Source organism: Sceloporus occidentalis, unplaced genomic scaffold, assembly GCF_023333645.1.
Source record: "Sceloporus occidentalis isolate IW3139 unplaced genomic scaffold, rSceOcc1.0.p SCAF_30, whole genome shotgun sequence".
NCBI classification, from domain to species: Eukaryota; Metazoa; Chordata; class Lepidosauria; order Squamata; family Phrynosomatidae; genus Sceloporus; species Sceloporus occidentalis.
Window position 1 is genome coordinate 7,951,232 of NW_028317010.1, and position 14,285 is coordinate 7,965,516.

At 37.3% G+C, this 14,285-nt stretch overlaps 1 protein-coding gene across 2 annotated transcripts in view; it reads left to right on the plus strand.

Annotated features, from left to right (window-relative positions):
- LOC149299004 (ankyrin-3-like) overlaps nt 1-14,285 on the plus strand; it is a 138,309-nt gene that overhangs the window by 95,738 nt on the left and 28,286 nt on the right. For both annotated transcript variants that reach the window (XM_089486694.1, XM_089486695.1), the window contains exons 26-29: nt 4,188-4,294; nt 6,662-6,886; nt 12,108-12,262; nt 14,053-14,264. In XM_089486694.1, the coding sequence (XP_089342820.1) occupies nt 4,188-4,294; nt 6,662-6,886; nt 12,108-12,262; nt 14,053-14,264 (699 nt within the window). The remainder of the gene's footprint in view (nt 1-4,187; nt 4,295-6,661; nt 6,887-12,107; nt 12,263-14,052; nt 14,265-14,285) is intronic.

A 14,285-nucleotide genomic window follows, 5' to 3' on the forward strand; every position in this document is an offset into this window, starting at 1 on the left:
CAGCTACAAAGGGTTGGTCATTGGCACCTTTCTATAGCCTGTCTAAGATTTTATTTACTTATTTATTAAGTTCCAATTTAACCCATTACTGCCAAACACCCAAATAGAATTCATTATTTAAAGCGAGCCACACTCCCACCATAAATCACCACAAAGGAAAAGCTGACAGTACTTGTACAGCCTTAACTTGTTTTGTGTGCGTAATCATAGGCATTATTTGACTTTCCTATATGCAAAAGGATAGGTAAACCTTTTGTGATTACCGTGCTTCAATTATGTTCCTAAAGGGTGTGGTGGTGGTCCTTGGTGCATGACCAGAATCCATGGGTGTTCAGAGCCTACCTTGGGAAATATGAAACTACATTGCCCTAGTGCCTGCCAAAAGATGCCATTACAGGATTTGATGGCAGATAAGAACCCTTGAACCTATGTTGCCATGTTTTGCTGCTGTAAAAAAAACAAAATTCTTATTTAGGTCTTATATTCAGGATATGACCACTTTTGTTGCAGTGAGGAAATGTATACACATCACTTAGCCTATAATATTAGCAAGCTTTCTGTCTTTTGAGACCGAAGTACTGATATGCTTCTTACAGTAAGAAGGCAGAGATAGATGAAGGAGAGACAGGAATACAAACTGTATTTCAGGGAGAAGTTCTAGGGATTATTTTGTTAGAAAAAGAAAATCAAATTCAGCACAATGTATATTTGCATTACACTATCACTTTTTCGAAGACCATCTGCTTTAACTTTGGATAATCTTTGACATCAATAATACAAAAAAAGCCAAACAGATAAATAATACATTTATTAGTGAATGCTGAGAAGGCTGTTGCCACGCTTACTTCTAGCAGTGCACCTGGAGTTACTTGTAATTACGATCCACTCAAACCGGATTAAGTTTATTGTGTGAATCAATGTGAAGAGGACAATAAAGGTTCCATTTAGACGTTCCTAACAAAGGGATAAGTTCAATGGAAAATCAATCAGTTTGTGTTTCCCTTAGATATGGACTGGTGAAGCTCAAATATGTACCCGTATGTCGATATGATCAAACCTGATATAAGTTACCTGTTTCATCTTTTACTAGTCGCTTAGAAACCTCTTATTTTGACTTTTCAGTATCGTGTACAGCGCTGTGGAATATTATGCCGCTATATAAAATAATAATAGTTTCTCCAGAGGTATGGTATATCTCTAGTTGGACCAGTGGTGGCAGATAGGGCCTGCGTAAAAAGTTTCAAAACGTTTTCCAAGCTTCGAAATATCAAAAAAAAAATGCTGATATTAATAGTGCATAATGTCAGGGGGATTCTCAACCACATAACGAAAAAAAAGTGATGGACGGTGGAAGGCAATAGATTCTTGACTGTAGTAGCCTCTACTCCCGGGCTAGGCCCCCCTGCAAGAACACACAAACCTTTCCCCCAATAAAGACACGACAACCATAGATTTTTGGGTGTAAAAGGCCACAGCCGAAATTTATTTAAATGCAGGCCATTGCCACGCAGACCTAAAACCAAAATAGGTGCGTTAACAGGACAATGACCAACACACAGAACAATAAATAACATAAATTAACATAATTCACCATTAACCATTTAATATAAACCATCCCAAGCTTACCAGGTTATCCAGGAACCACACAGGGAAGGACATACCGAGATGCCCAAACCCAAACCTAAGGTTCCCAGTTCCACCTACCAGGAAACCTCCCAAAACCAATGCTCTCCCATCAGCATTAACCCCCTAGATACCTGGTAAGCTTACGCACGACCGTGACAAACACACACCAGAAGAACACAACACACAAAAGGAACAGGGAGGGAGGGTGGGACAAACAGTGAGTGGTAGGTGAGACAAAATGGAGACTGCTCCACTGGCGCCAAACCCCTAAATAGCCCACCATTAACCCCTCCCCCCACATTCAAAAAATGCCGTCAGGACCTATCCCTGCTCGGCACACAGTCAACGGCCCACTAAGGCCCATTCTGAGCACCGTGGGCTTCATTCAATTCTCGAAGATCTGCCAATATTTTAATGTTTAGTATTACACTGCAGAAATTCTCTGGAGCACATAACGCAAGTTCCACAATATAAAAATTGCTAAATCTCTGTTATATGTAACACATATGTTTCCTAACCATTTTTAAAAAAAAAATATATATTTCCCAAACGTACTGTAATTTTAAAATAGTTATGAAATGAATTACACTATTGGACTGTGTGCATTTTTAAGCAAAGCATTAATTCAGAAATTCCTTGTTTCAAAATAAAAGTTATACAGTAAAAAAAAGTTTTTTAAAAGTTTTTACAGGTCCAATTTTCTTTTCATTAATTTTAAAAGCCACATTGCAAAAACTATTTCATTCTTGTGTTGCGTCCCTTCTGGTTAATCTTGAAAACGTATCCAGTTGCTTGTGTTTTGCAGGGCCCATGGGAATGGTATATAATCTTTTCATATTCTAAACTGTCATCTGTTTGGACCTGTATTTATTTGAGAAAGAGAGACGGATTTTGTTTTTAGAGAAAAAAGAATGAAATGGACAAGTTTAGAAATGAATAAATACCCATTTATCATCCAGTGACACTGGAATTTCAGAGTAACATTTAAGTCGCATTTTTTAATGAATACATGCAGTAAGTTAAGTTGATCAGTATGATCTTAATTAGCTCATATGACAGTATGAACAGCTTCCTTATCGCACATTAAGGAACATCTCCAGATAACAAAATTATATTTTTTCAATTGTGTATTAAATGCACATGTTTTTAATGGTTTCCTTGATTATTAAAATTAAGGATTTTGATTCTCTTTGAAAATATTACTGCTCAAATATTGAAATCATTGTATCCCCGCTGTCCTAACCACCAAGCACCAATAAACAATTTCATATTTAACCATTAATATTCCATAAAAACACATCGGGAGAGCTGTTTTGGGGAGCGTGGCTGTACCCATAGCCGGGTATGACTACCCAGTAGCAAGGTGGCCATATGGGAGCTACAATGGGAGTATGTGCAGCACAGACCTCCTGTGAGTTTGTAGCTTTCTGGGCTGGTCAAGGCAGATGAAAGGCAGCTGCCCACCTGGGCAGTCCAAGGAAAATCAGGACTGTTGGGGGGTATGTGTAAAACACAATTCGTGTTCCACAGACTTGCAGGAAAATGGCCCCCAACTATACTTGAATTAGAATTCAATGCAAACTAGAAAGGAGAATCCAGGTCTTCTCTATTTTTTGTGTATTAAATATTGTATAAGCACACAGCACTGCTAGCACCAAATAGTTACATACCCTCCAGCGCCCACAGGGTCAAAGGCTGGAATTTACATATCTGACCCAAGACAGCCAGCTGTGCTGACATTGACAGAAACCAGAGATCATAGCTCAGGATGAGAGGCCTCAACAGATTCACAGATTTGTATGTTGTGTACTTTTCACTGCTTTCAGTGCAGTTTTACAGGACCAGATTTATTAACATTAATGCTTTTGCTGAAGGAGAAACGGTTACCACACTGATGCAACCTCTCCCTCGAGGTGGATAGTCCTATAAGAGCTAATCAGCTTTACCAAAAAAGCACTGATGATGATGCTTTTCATGGTACAAAGAGGCAGCCATTTTGGACTTTTTAAAGTTTAAAGGGATTTTGGACTTTGGCCAGTTTAAAGGGATCTGACCTTTAAACTAATCATTTTTATACAAAATTTATGCAAACTATATTACAAGCACTTATCTCTAAATAGTAGTCCGTGGCACCTCTGATTGTTCTAATACCTATACCTGAGTTTAGGGATGAGAATTTCATGGACTGGCTTATGTGGCATGAGTAAGGTTGGGATAGGGGACGCAAGGACTGTCCAATAACAGATGTCTTCGTACCTGATATGGTATACTATATATACATATACTGTAGTATGATAATAAAATGAATATACTGGCATGTGTTTGCTTGTACATTATAGACCAAAGTTACATTCTTTTGTACATGTTTGTATATGTTTTATTTACACGTGGCAAGTATGAATAAGTCATTTTTAATAAATGTATCAAAAGTTATCATCACCTTACTATAAATAAAATCCAGAAGAAAATTCACCCACCTTCTAAATATTGTGCAGTTTTTTGTCGTTCATGATTGTACTTTTTTGTCGCTCTCTAATTGTTGTAAAACTTTATCGTTTTAGCACCAGTCATTCACAAGAGAATTTGATTCAGATTCTCTAAGACACTATAGCTGGGCTGCAGACACTTTGGACAATGTGAATCTGGTCTCAAGTCCAGTGCATTCTGGGTGAGTAATGCCTTTCTATTGGCTGTTATTATATTTGAACATTTAAATACGAAAGGTCAATAATGCCAGTGCAATTTAAATATGCACATTATGGGTTTTTTGTTAGTAAATTTTGAGATATTCTCAACATTTTTCTGAAATACAACAGCTTCTGCTATAACATACGTTGTACTGTGCTTTGCTTAATATTAACATTCTCCCTCTGTACATATGTCATTAAATCAGCAGTCTAAGCTTTTGCTTTTTAGAATTCGCTTTTTATGTAGTCTTTGTTTTGTTTTTTTGCTTAAATTACAAACTTACATTTTTTTATATATTTATTAAAAATCATTCATATTAAGTACCGAGTCTATAAACTTCTTACCGGCAGTTTGAGTTAACTCATTAAAACCAGCTCTGTTTATACTTTGTAGAATGTAGACATTTCTGTTTTTGGAAAATATACTAAAAAGTGAAAAATAAAAACCACGACTATTTTTTGGTACTAGTCAAAGACATTTTTGTTGTTTGCTTTTTGGTCATTTGTACCCTGTAGCAACTTCCCTTAACTCCTTTATATGGTATGTAAAATGACATCAACATCCATTAAGTCCAGCCTTTGTAATGCTGACCTAGGGCATTGGAATTACAGGTTTGGAGGTTGAATGAAACAATGGAGTACCACCTGTTGGTTTTTGATCTGTTGAGCATACAAAAGCCTTAGAAATATACATGGGAAATTGAGGGGTTTGACCCCTAGTCTACAGGTGTAGAGCGGCTTCCCAGGGATTCGGCATAAGACAGGGAAGCATGGTTTGGCCATAGCCACCCCCATCCAAGTTACGTTCACTCTTAACATATCAATGTCTAACTGGAGCTTGCGTTAAGGACAATGGGCGGTCCCTAAACCCATTGAAAACAATGCATTTTGAGCCCGTACATGTACGGGCTTTTTCATTAAGGGGTTAAGTCACAGTTTGCTACCTTGTGTTTATTTACTTTTTATGACTTAGTTTTTGCTTTCTATACTATTTTGCAGCTATTTCTCTTCACTTCCGCTGTATGATTTAAGGTGACATTGCTGACCTTTGTGATTTTATTTCTTCTTAACTATACTAACATTTTATTATTTTTATTTCTAATTTTACACTGGCTACAACACAGTTGAACTACCCTCTATAGGATTAATTAAGAGCAATACATATTTAGTATGCGTTACAAAATATGAAAACATTGTCTCATTGATACTTATGATATCATTTATTTCTCTAAATAGTATTTGTCCTTTGCTTTGTGGGTAGCCACTTCTGGCATTCATAGGGTTAAGGGGATTTAGCATTACATGCTTTAGACTGAACATCTCTTGTCATGTATCCTGTTACTTGTGAGCAGTCGTGAACCATGTCCTGCTGGATCAGATTCCCTGCCAGTGTGGAAGGATTTGCAGCTTCCCTGGTTCCTTTTAACCAAACAAGTGCTGTAGACAATAGTACAGAGTCATATGTTTCTCAACCATCTGAAACTAAAAATGCAATTGTATAAAGCTGTGATAGGTCTTAAAGATTTGATAAAGCCAGAAAATGGTTTTCCTCAATTGGTAAAAGGCACCTGTTTTATTTAATAGTATAGGAAACATGAAACTGGCTTATTGTGAGCGAAAAGTTAACATTTATCAAACTTATGTAGTAAGAAAAATCTTTGAGTCTGAAATTTGGCATAGCTATTAATATTTTATAAAATGACATTTCCCATGGCCCATAATATCCACCCTGAGTCTCTGGTGAAGCTCTGTTTCCCTAGGTCTCTGGGTCCCACTCCACTTACCCACCCACTACCCACCCAGTTAAGGCTGTCTGGAGGCTAGCACCATGGTTCCATGCACAGCTAGCCCCTTGGCAAACCTAATATACTACTGGAACAGGGAGTGCTCTGGTAAACCTACCCTTTGAAGTTCCCAGGTGTGTTTCAATGAAATTGCTTCCAGCTGTGAACAGTAAATTGGCACCACATGGGGTTATGAATGTCTCTGTTGGTGGTTAGTTATTCTGAGTGATGATACAAGAATAAATTATGTAATCAGTCAGTTCTTTTGTTCTTACCATAGCTTATCATAAGGTTCATTATGATCAGGTTCTATTTCGTTGCATGCTTTAGAAATCCTTACTTCTATTTGTTAGTATAGAGCATTGGTTGATTTAATATTGCAGTGATCCTACAAATATTAATTGATTAGTACTAATTATAGACACTAAGCATGAGTAGCATTGGAAACTCTAGATGTTATCACTGATTTTCATGCACTTCTAGAGTATTTTGTCATGGTATGTTCTTCCAGCTTGTGTCAAACCCATCGTTCATGTATGAAACATTTTTCTCTGTTCCTTGCAGTTTCCTGGTTAGCTTTATGGTAGATGCACGTGGAGGATCAATGAGAGGAAGTCGACATAACGGGATGCGCATCATTATCCCACCGCGTAAATGTACAGCACCTACCCGTATAACCTGTCGTCTGGTCAAGAGGCACAAATTGGCGACACCTCCACCAATGGTTGAAGGAGAGGGACTAGCCAGTAGGTTGGTCGAAATGGGCCCAGCTGGTGCACAGTTTTTGGGGTATGTTCTTTAAGTAATAACACTTTTGTATGTTTTAATAAATCAAACTTTGTAAAAAAGTTTGTATTCCTACAACTAATAATCAAACTATGCCTAACCTCCCGATGCTTGTTGCAGATGTTTTCCGATTGTACTGCCCTTCTCACATGTTTTACCTAGAATCAAAGTGGCCGGATATAACTTGTCTCAAACTCTCAAAGCAATCAACCAGTACAGACCCCTGCATTGCTGCCATCATAATACTAGTGCAAGCTGAGCCTTCTGCCAAGGGTCCAAATGAGCACTCCGCAAAATAGTATTATAATGGATTAAAATATCATTGGAAGATGCTTTGGACCCTGCAAAGGCTTTTCTCAAATTCAAGATGTTTTTATACCTAAAACTGGCCTTTGGATTGGTAGAAAAAAATATAAGGAATCACTTTTGTTTTATTGATGCATAATTACCTCTAATCATCAGTCTGTGAGCTGCTACGATGTTCATCTTTTAATAAATCTTCTCTTTTTCTCCACTTTTAAAATGAATGCGTCCTAACAGAGTACAAATATGGATGAATAGAAATGGGATTCACAACAATGATTACTGTACAAAAATGATTTAAACTGTCAAATTTCCTGATTTTATCACTGTTAGATGTAGGATTACTGTTTCTCGTACATGATGCTGTAATGCAAATTTTATTGGAGATAGCATCACATTTTTTATGTGGTTAGCTGTTTTGTTTTTAATAATGCCGATGCTTTTACTTTTGCCTTAAATCTTCGTACATAATAACCAATACAAATCACCTTCACCCCTACAATGATATCCCTTAGTATGCATGCAAAAGTTTTATTATGAAGAATTATTTCCAAACCAGACGCCAAGTCATGGCGTATGTTTGGGAAATTCTGTCTGGAATGGCAGTTGACCCTAATATTCCCCCCTTCTTATTTCTCTTCCTGCTGCATGGATTTTTTCAGTAAACTGCATCTTCCCACCAATTCCCCCCCTCTTAACGAGGGAGAAAGCTTGATTAGCCGAATCCTGCAGCTTGGGCCTCATGGAACAAAATTTATTGGGTAGGATGCTGCACTCTTAAAGCAAAATATCAAAGATACGAATTGTCCAAGGGTTTCGTTTGTATCTTATTATTTTTTTCATCTACATTTTTATTTGTCGATTTTTTTATTTTTTATTTATTTTTTTTCCTTTATATAATTTTTCTTCCGTGACTTTCAGTCCATTCCTGATGTTGAAAGGATAATGAGTGGCTTGTATTGAAAGTGCTAAATATATTTGTGCTTCTAGGCATGTACAACTCACAGCAAATTTTATTTTCTTCGCTATTCATGACTCCCTTCGTTTGAAATGTTTTATGCTGCATCAATTACATTGCAATTTGGAGAGTTGCTGTTTTTATTTTACTTTGTTCAAGAGAAGGTATTTACAGGCAACCAAAAAAATAGTTTTTTTTGTGACACATAGAGGCATCTGTGTGGAATTGTTTGTTCAATTTTTGGTGTATTCATAGTTATCTCTATAATAAGACAGACTTGGGTAACTAAGTGAGCAATGTAGTGTGTGACCATATTGTTTTCAAACAGAAGAGCTCAGTAGTGGCTTTAACAACTTTAAAGCAAAATTACCTGACAAATGGCCCCTTACCATCAAAGTAAAGTACACTGTTAAATATAATTGATTGATGAGCAGTGTCATGACCTACTAAACTGGCATTTTGGCCTTAAATGCTTGAGCCAATTTTACTGGCATTATACCAGGATTAGCCTTTTAATCTTAAAAAGCGTTAGTTGTAAGATCATACTGCATATTGATGCAAATGTCAGGTAATCTAAATATACAGAACCTGTGGCCAGCGGCACTGTTTACAGTAGCATGGATACAATGTCCATTTGGCCCTCCGATTTCAGACGTTTTCAGTATGTTTAAGTTTTGCAATGAGCATAAACAAAAGTCAAGGTCAGAGGATAAGGAAGGTGAAATATATATGTCCCGAGTTGACCCACATATAGTCCGGGACAGTTTTCTGGAACTACAGCTGAAAAGGCAGTCGAGATGAAAAATCTTCATACCCTCACTGAGGGTTGCTTGGTACCCTCAAGTAAAACGGCTAATACCCCAAATGTTTACAAAGAGATTTTTGATGTATGAATTATCATCCTGTCCACTGTGTACACAGTACTGGTTTACTTAAGGCGGACAGTGATGAACAATGATATGCCTCTACAAGATAATGAATTAAGAGCTGAATTCTGCATTCATCACGAACATACAAGCCAAATGATTGATCAGTAATCATATGGCTTCATAATTTATTTATGCATGGACTTGATTCGTTATTATAATAATAGTAAAAACGAATTAGTTGTGATCAGATATAATACAAAATTGAGATTTAATTAATCCTACACAATATATGCTATAGAGGTGTATACACACCCTGGAACTTTTACCCCCCCCCCCCCGTGAGATGTGGCCAGAACTGCTTGCTGATGTTGCGGCGGTCCCACTGACGTTGCAGGACACACCTTCATGTAAGGGGGAATGGGCAGCGAGTGGGGGGCGCCAGGACCCTACTCTTGCGGACTGGTGTAGAATATAGGAAGAATTTCTAGCAGATCACTGGCCCTTTTTATTAACAGATCCTGCCACTTAATGTCTAGAAATGAGCCATAGACTCAGTTTAGCAATTAATAAAATATTTTGGTCAGATCCATACAGACCACATAGGACCGCATTGGCAATCCAGAGCTCTACTTAGTGGCTCCATTAAGGTGCGTGGATAGTCAGAGATGGAGTAGGGCTAATCACACGCCGAGTAGGTGCTTCTTATGGCAGAATGAAAGTTAAATACTCGGTGCCAAGTTTAATTTACAGCCAAGTAAATTAATTTGTTGTACTAGCACATCTATGTAATGCTGCATTAGACCCCTTTAAGTTAGAAGAGGCGCGGGATATACATTCTATTATTCTGTTTAGCATCAAAACACTATAAAGAAATTACAGAACAGAAACTGAAGCCAAAGAAAACTTGCTTCCCTTTTCAATGTTAACATTTGCTTTACTGCTCTTTCAACCTTATTTTGTATATAATGCAGACATCCATAGTAGACTACACTGATCATTACTTGCATTCAACTTCATTTGTTTTTGAGTTTATTAAAAGTGCTGTTCCACCTGCTCTGCTAAATATAGCAATGTAATTACGAACAGCATTTTAAACATATTCTCTAGTATTGTTGAATGTAAAAACACTTCACAGAAATATTTTTGTTAATCATTGTCATTTGCTTTGTTCACATTTTTGTTGGGAACTCTTGTCATGTGACACAAAAAAAGGTGTTGATAGATTTTTACCATAGACACTTGAAAGGTCGCTGTACTGTTTTAGGTGATTTAATATCTATAGAGCTTAAAATAGAGCTAAATATTTCCTAAATATGTGATATGGCTATACACTGATCAGCCATAATATTATGGCCACTGACAGGTGAAGTTAATAAGACTGATAGTCTGGTATTTTGGCACCTTTCAGTGGGGGGGTGTATTAGTCCACAAAGCTTATAGAAGAAAAATGGGCAAGTGTAAGGATCTGAGCAACTCTGATAAGGGCCAAATTGTGATGCCTAGATGACTGGGTCAGAGCATCTCCAAAACTTCAGCTCTTGTGGGGTGTTCCCGGTCTGCAGTGGTCAGTACCTATCAAAAGTGGTCTAAGGAAGGAAAGCAGTGAGCTGGCGATAGGGTCATGGGCAACCAAGGCTCATTGATGCAGGTGGGGGGCGAGGCTGGCCCATGTGGTCAAATCCAACACTTCTGGTCAAATCCAACATGAGCTACTGTAACTTAAATTGTTAATGCTGGTAAAGGTGTCCGAACACACAGTGCATCACAGTTTGATGAGTATGTGGCTGCGTAGCCGCAGGCCAGTCATGGTACCCATGGTGACCCCTGTCCACTGCCAAAAGCGCCTACACTGGGCATGTGAGCATAAGAACTGGGCCATCAAGCAATGGAAGAAGGTGGCCTAGTGTGATGAATCAGGTTTTCTTTTACGTCACGTGGATGGCCGGGTGCGGGTGCGTCGCTTACCTAGAGAACACATGGCACCAGGATGCATCCATGGAGGCCGCACCTTGCAATTTACAGTCTTATAGGATATTCAAGATGTAGTATGCAATATGCAGAATATACAGGCTACTAACTCTACCCAAATAACAATAACAAAGTGTATATTAAATATGAATATGTTTTTTCTTCCTAAATTTAATTATCATGCATGGAAATTTACTTATTTGTGTCCCTAACCAATGTAACTCACAATATCGTTTTTATTAATCTGTAAAAGCATATTCCATAATACAAAAAATGACATTTATAGAGAATCCTTTTAGAAAAAATCTAGAATTAGCAAATACTTGAATATTTAGAAAATAATGAATCTCCTAAATGACTGTGGAATACCTTCTCTAAGAACAGTCTTGTTAAATACCATGAACACTGACATGTTGTCCTTGACACTAAGCAGACAGTATCTGACCTATTAACCTGCAAAGATTGTATTTCCTCCTCTTGACATGGGTCTGTTCAACAGTATTATGGTTGTTTGCCTAAAAACTTCACAAAATTGTATTTTATCATAAAATTGACATTTATTCTAAATAATTAAAATCTGTCAAATTAAGCAATAAACAAAGAAAAATATAGTATTATTTACAAAATATATATATTAACAAAACAACTGTTATCTTGGATCTAGAACCATTATTTAAGTTCTTCGGAGAGTACTTTTTTATTGGTTATGTTATGTGGGCGATATTTTACTTCTTCCATAAAAAAACTGACTTGATGATATCTGTACAACCTCTGTAGGAAAATATCGATACTGTCTTATCATACTAGAAAGCTGCAGAATCAGAGCTTGGCCTGTTAATCACATTAGATTTTCTGAGTTTTATTTACAATAGTAGCTTTTATTTAAAATGAAGAAAAAGATACGTACTATACCATACAAATACTTTAGATAATGTGCAGACATATTTTTCTACTGATATTTGTAATTGTATAATACCGATTAATCAAATTTGTTCTTAAAACTGTTGGATTTTGCAGCTTTTTAACCTATATTATTATTTTTTTCTGTGTTTTGTAAAGAAGTGGCAGCATCAGGTGTAGAAATAACCGTGACTTCTGTAAAAGCCACTCTTTTGTTTTTGTACAGACCTGTAATAGTGGAGATTCCCCACTTTGGATCCATGCGGAGTAAAGAAAGGGAATTGATTGTATTAAGGAGCGAAAATGGGGAATCCTGGAAAGAGCATTCATATGATTGCAGACTTGAAGAACTGAATGAGTTGGTCCATGGTATGGATGAAGGTTGGTCTACATTCCTATATTTATTACAGTTTTGTGCTTCTTCTTGGAAGAATAATGTAATTTATGTAATATAATAATAAGTACTGATATATTGGGGTTCATTCACTAAAGGGAATTGGAAGGAGAGTTTGCAACCTTGTGGTTTTAAATCTCTCACTACTCATTAGGGCCAACGCTGGCAGGATTCTCCATCAAGAAAGGCTGAGCAGGCCCTGTATAATGCATAATTCAGTGGGTCAATACATCTCACTAATTAAACAATGCATTATACAGGGCCAGCCAAGCTCAACCTGCAGCAGAACCTCGGTGGGGTTGGACCTTCATAATGAATAATGACGTAAAGAATTGTATAATTTAGTTAACGGATGCCATATGTAATTGCGTGATGCTTTAAAAGTAATGTCAAATATTACATGTGATTGGTCTTCAGCAAATAAATGGTATATAGTAATATACAATATTATGTGATCAATTAGTCTTCAGTAATAGTTTGTATATATTAAAAATTGGTACCATCCTTTGATTTGTTTAGAAGCCCTGCTGAATATGATGAGGCTATATAAAACAATAAATAATAATATTATTCCTTAACCATTCACACTTCTTTATGTGGTTTGATCGCAGTGCCACCTTCTGGAATTCATAAGTAAATATCTCTAAACATTCAAATATGTTTTGTGAAGGGGCAATATTTAAGGGCAACCCCTGCCAATTGGCATGAGGCATCTCAAATGAGATACATCTGCAGTTGCCCACTTGTAGTGTTGCTGAGTAAATAAATAATCTATGTTGACCACATTTTAATTTGGGAACTCGGTGGCACTGGGTGAAGGATTTCAAGGGGGATGGTTGCATATAAATCCAAAACCATTCAGAGAGTGAATTTGTTTCTGCCGCTTGTACCATTTTTTTTTTATCCTGTTAGCCTTTCTCTGACTATCATTTCTCCCTATAAGTTTTTTCTCCTTCATTGTCCACCTTACTTGTATCAGACCACACAAAACTATTTAAATATAGGCTACTATAGATAGGCCACTTCTCTCTGGAAAGGGTGCTTTATTAGAAATCTGACTTAACAGGCACAAATCCGCCTCTGAAGCAGTTTTGTATTTTCACATGGGCTTATACATAGGCAGTCCATGTGGCATCAGCTTGACTTAAATACATGTAGGTTTTGTAAAACATTTTCATTCAGGGGCAAGGGACAAGGTCCTTCGCTGTCAGGACTATCCCTGGCAATTTGGCACACATGATCACCCAATTCCTTATATGAGACACATTTACATCATATCCAACAAACTTATTATATATCCTCCCAACAAGTGAGTTTCCGTGCTTTTATCAAAGCATACAAGACTTCTTAGTTATCTCATCTGTCCCAATTCTTCGTTTTTTTTTGGCACTGTCCTGCTGCCACAGTTTCACTTTGACCAGTTGGCAAGGTCCTCTGACACAAGGAGTTGTAAAATCAATAGAAAAGTGTGCTTTTGCAGCACAGATATTCCCTGTAGCTTCTTCATGACCATGTAGGTATTCAGCTAAGGTAGGTGGTCATGCCAGTGGCCCCACTCCTCCGAGCCTCTTGCCACACGTCCCAACACAAGTTCCCCTCTGGGTCTTATGATCATGTTTGCCCACAAGCGAAAAAAAGGAACACAATTGGGCAATATCACCAAAAATCCATTACTATGTGGCTGAAATACCACTTATGTATTTTCTGTTACTTTTACGTTTTTTGTTTTGTTTTTGAATACGCTATGCATTGAAACCAGTATTTTCTTTTTTCTCAGAGCTAGACACTGCAGAAGAGCTGGAAAAAAAGCGAGTCTGTAGAATTGTTACAAAGGACTTTCCTCAATATTTTGCTGTTGTTTCACGTATTAAGCAAGAAAGCAACCAAATTGGGCCTGAGGGAGGGGTACTTAAAAGTACCACCGTACCACTCGTACAAGCGTCCTTCCCAGAAGGGGCATTGACCAAAAGAATTCGAGTAGGACTACAGGTAAGAAAAAATACAAATCCA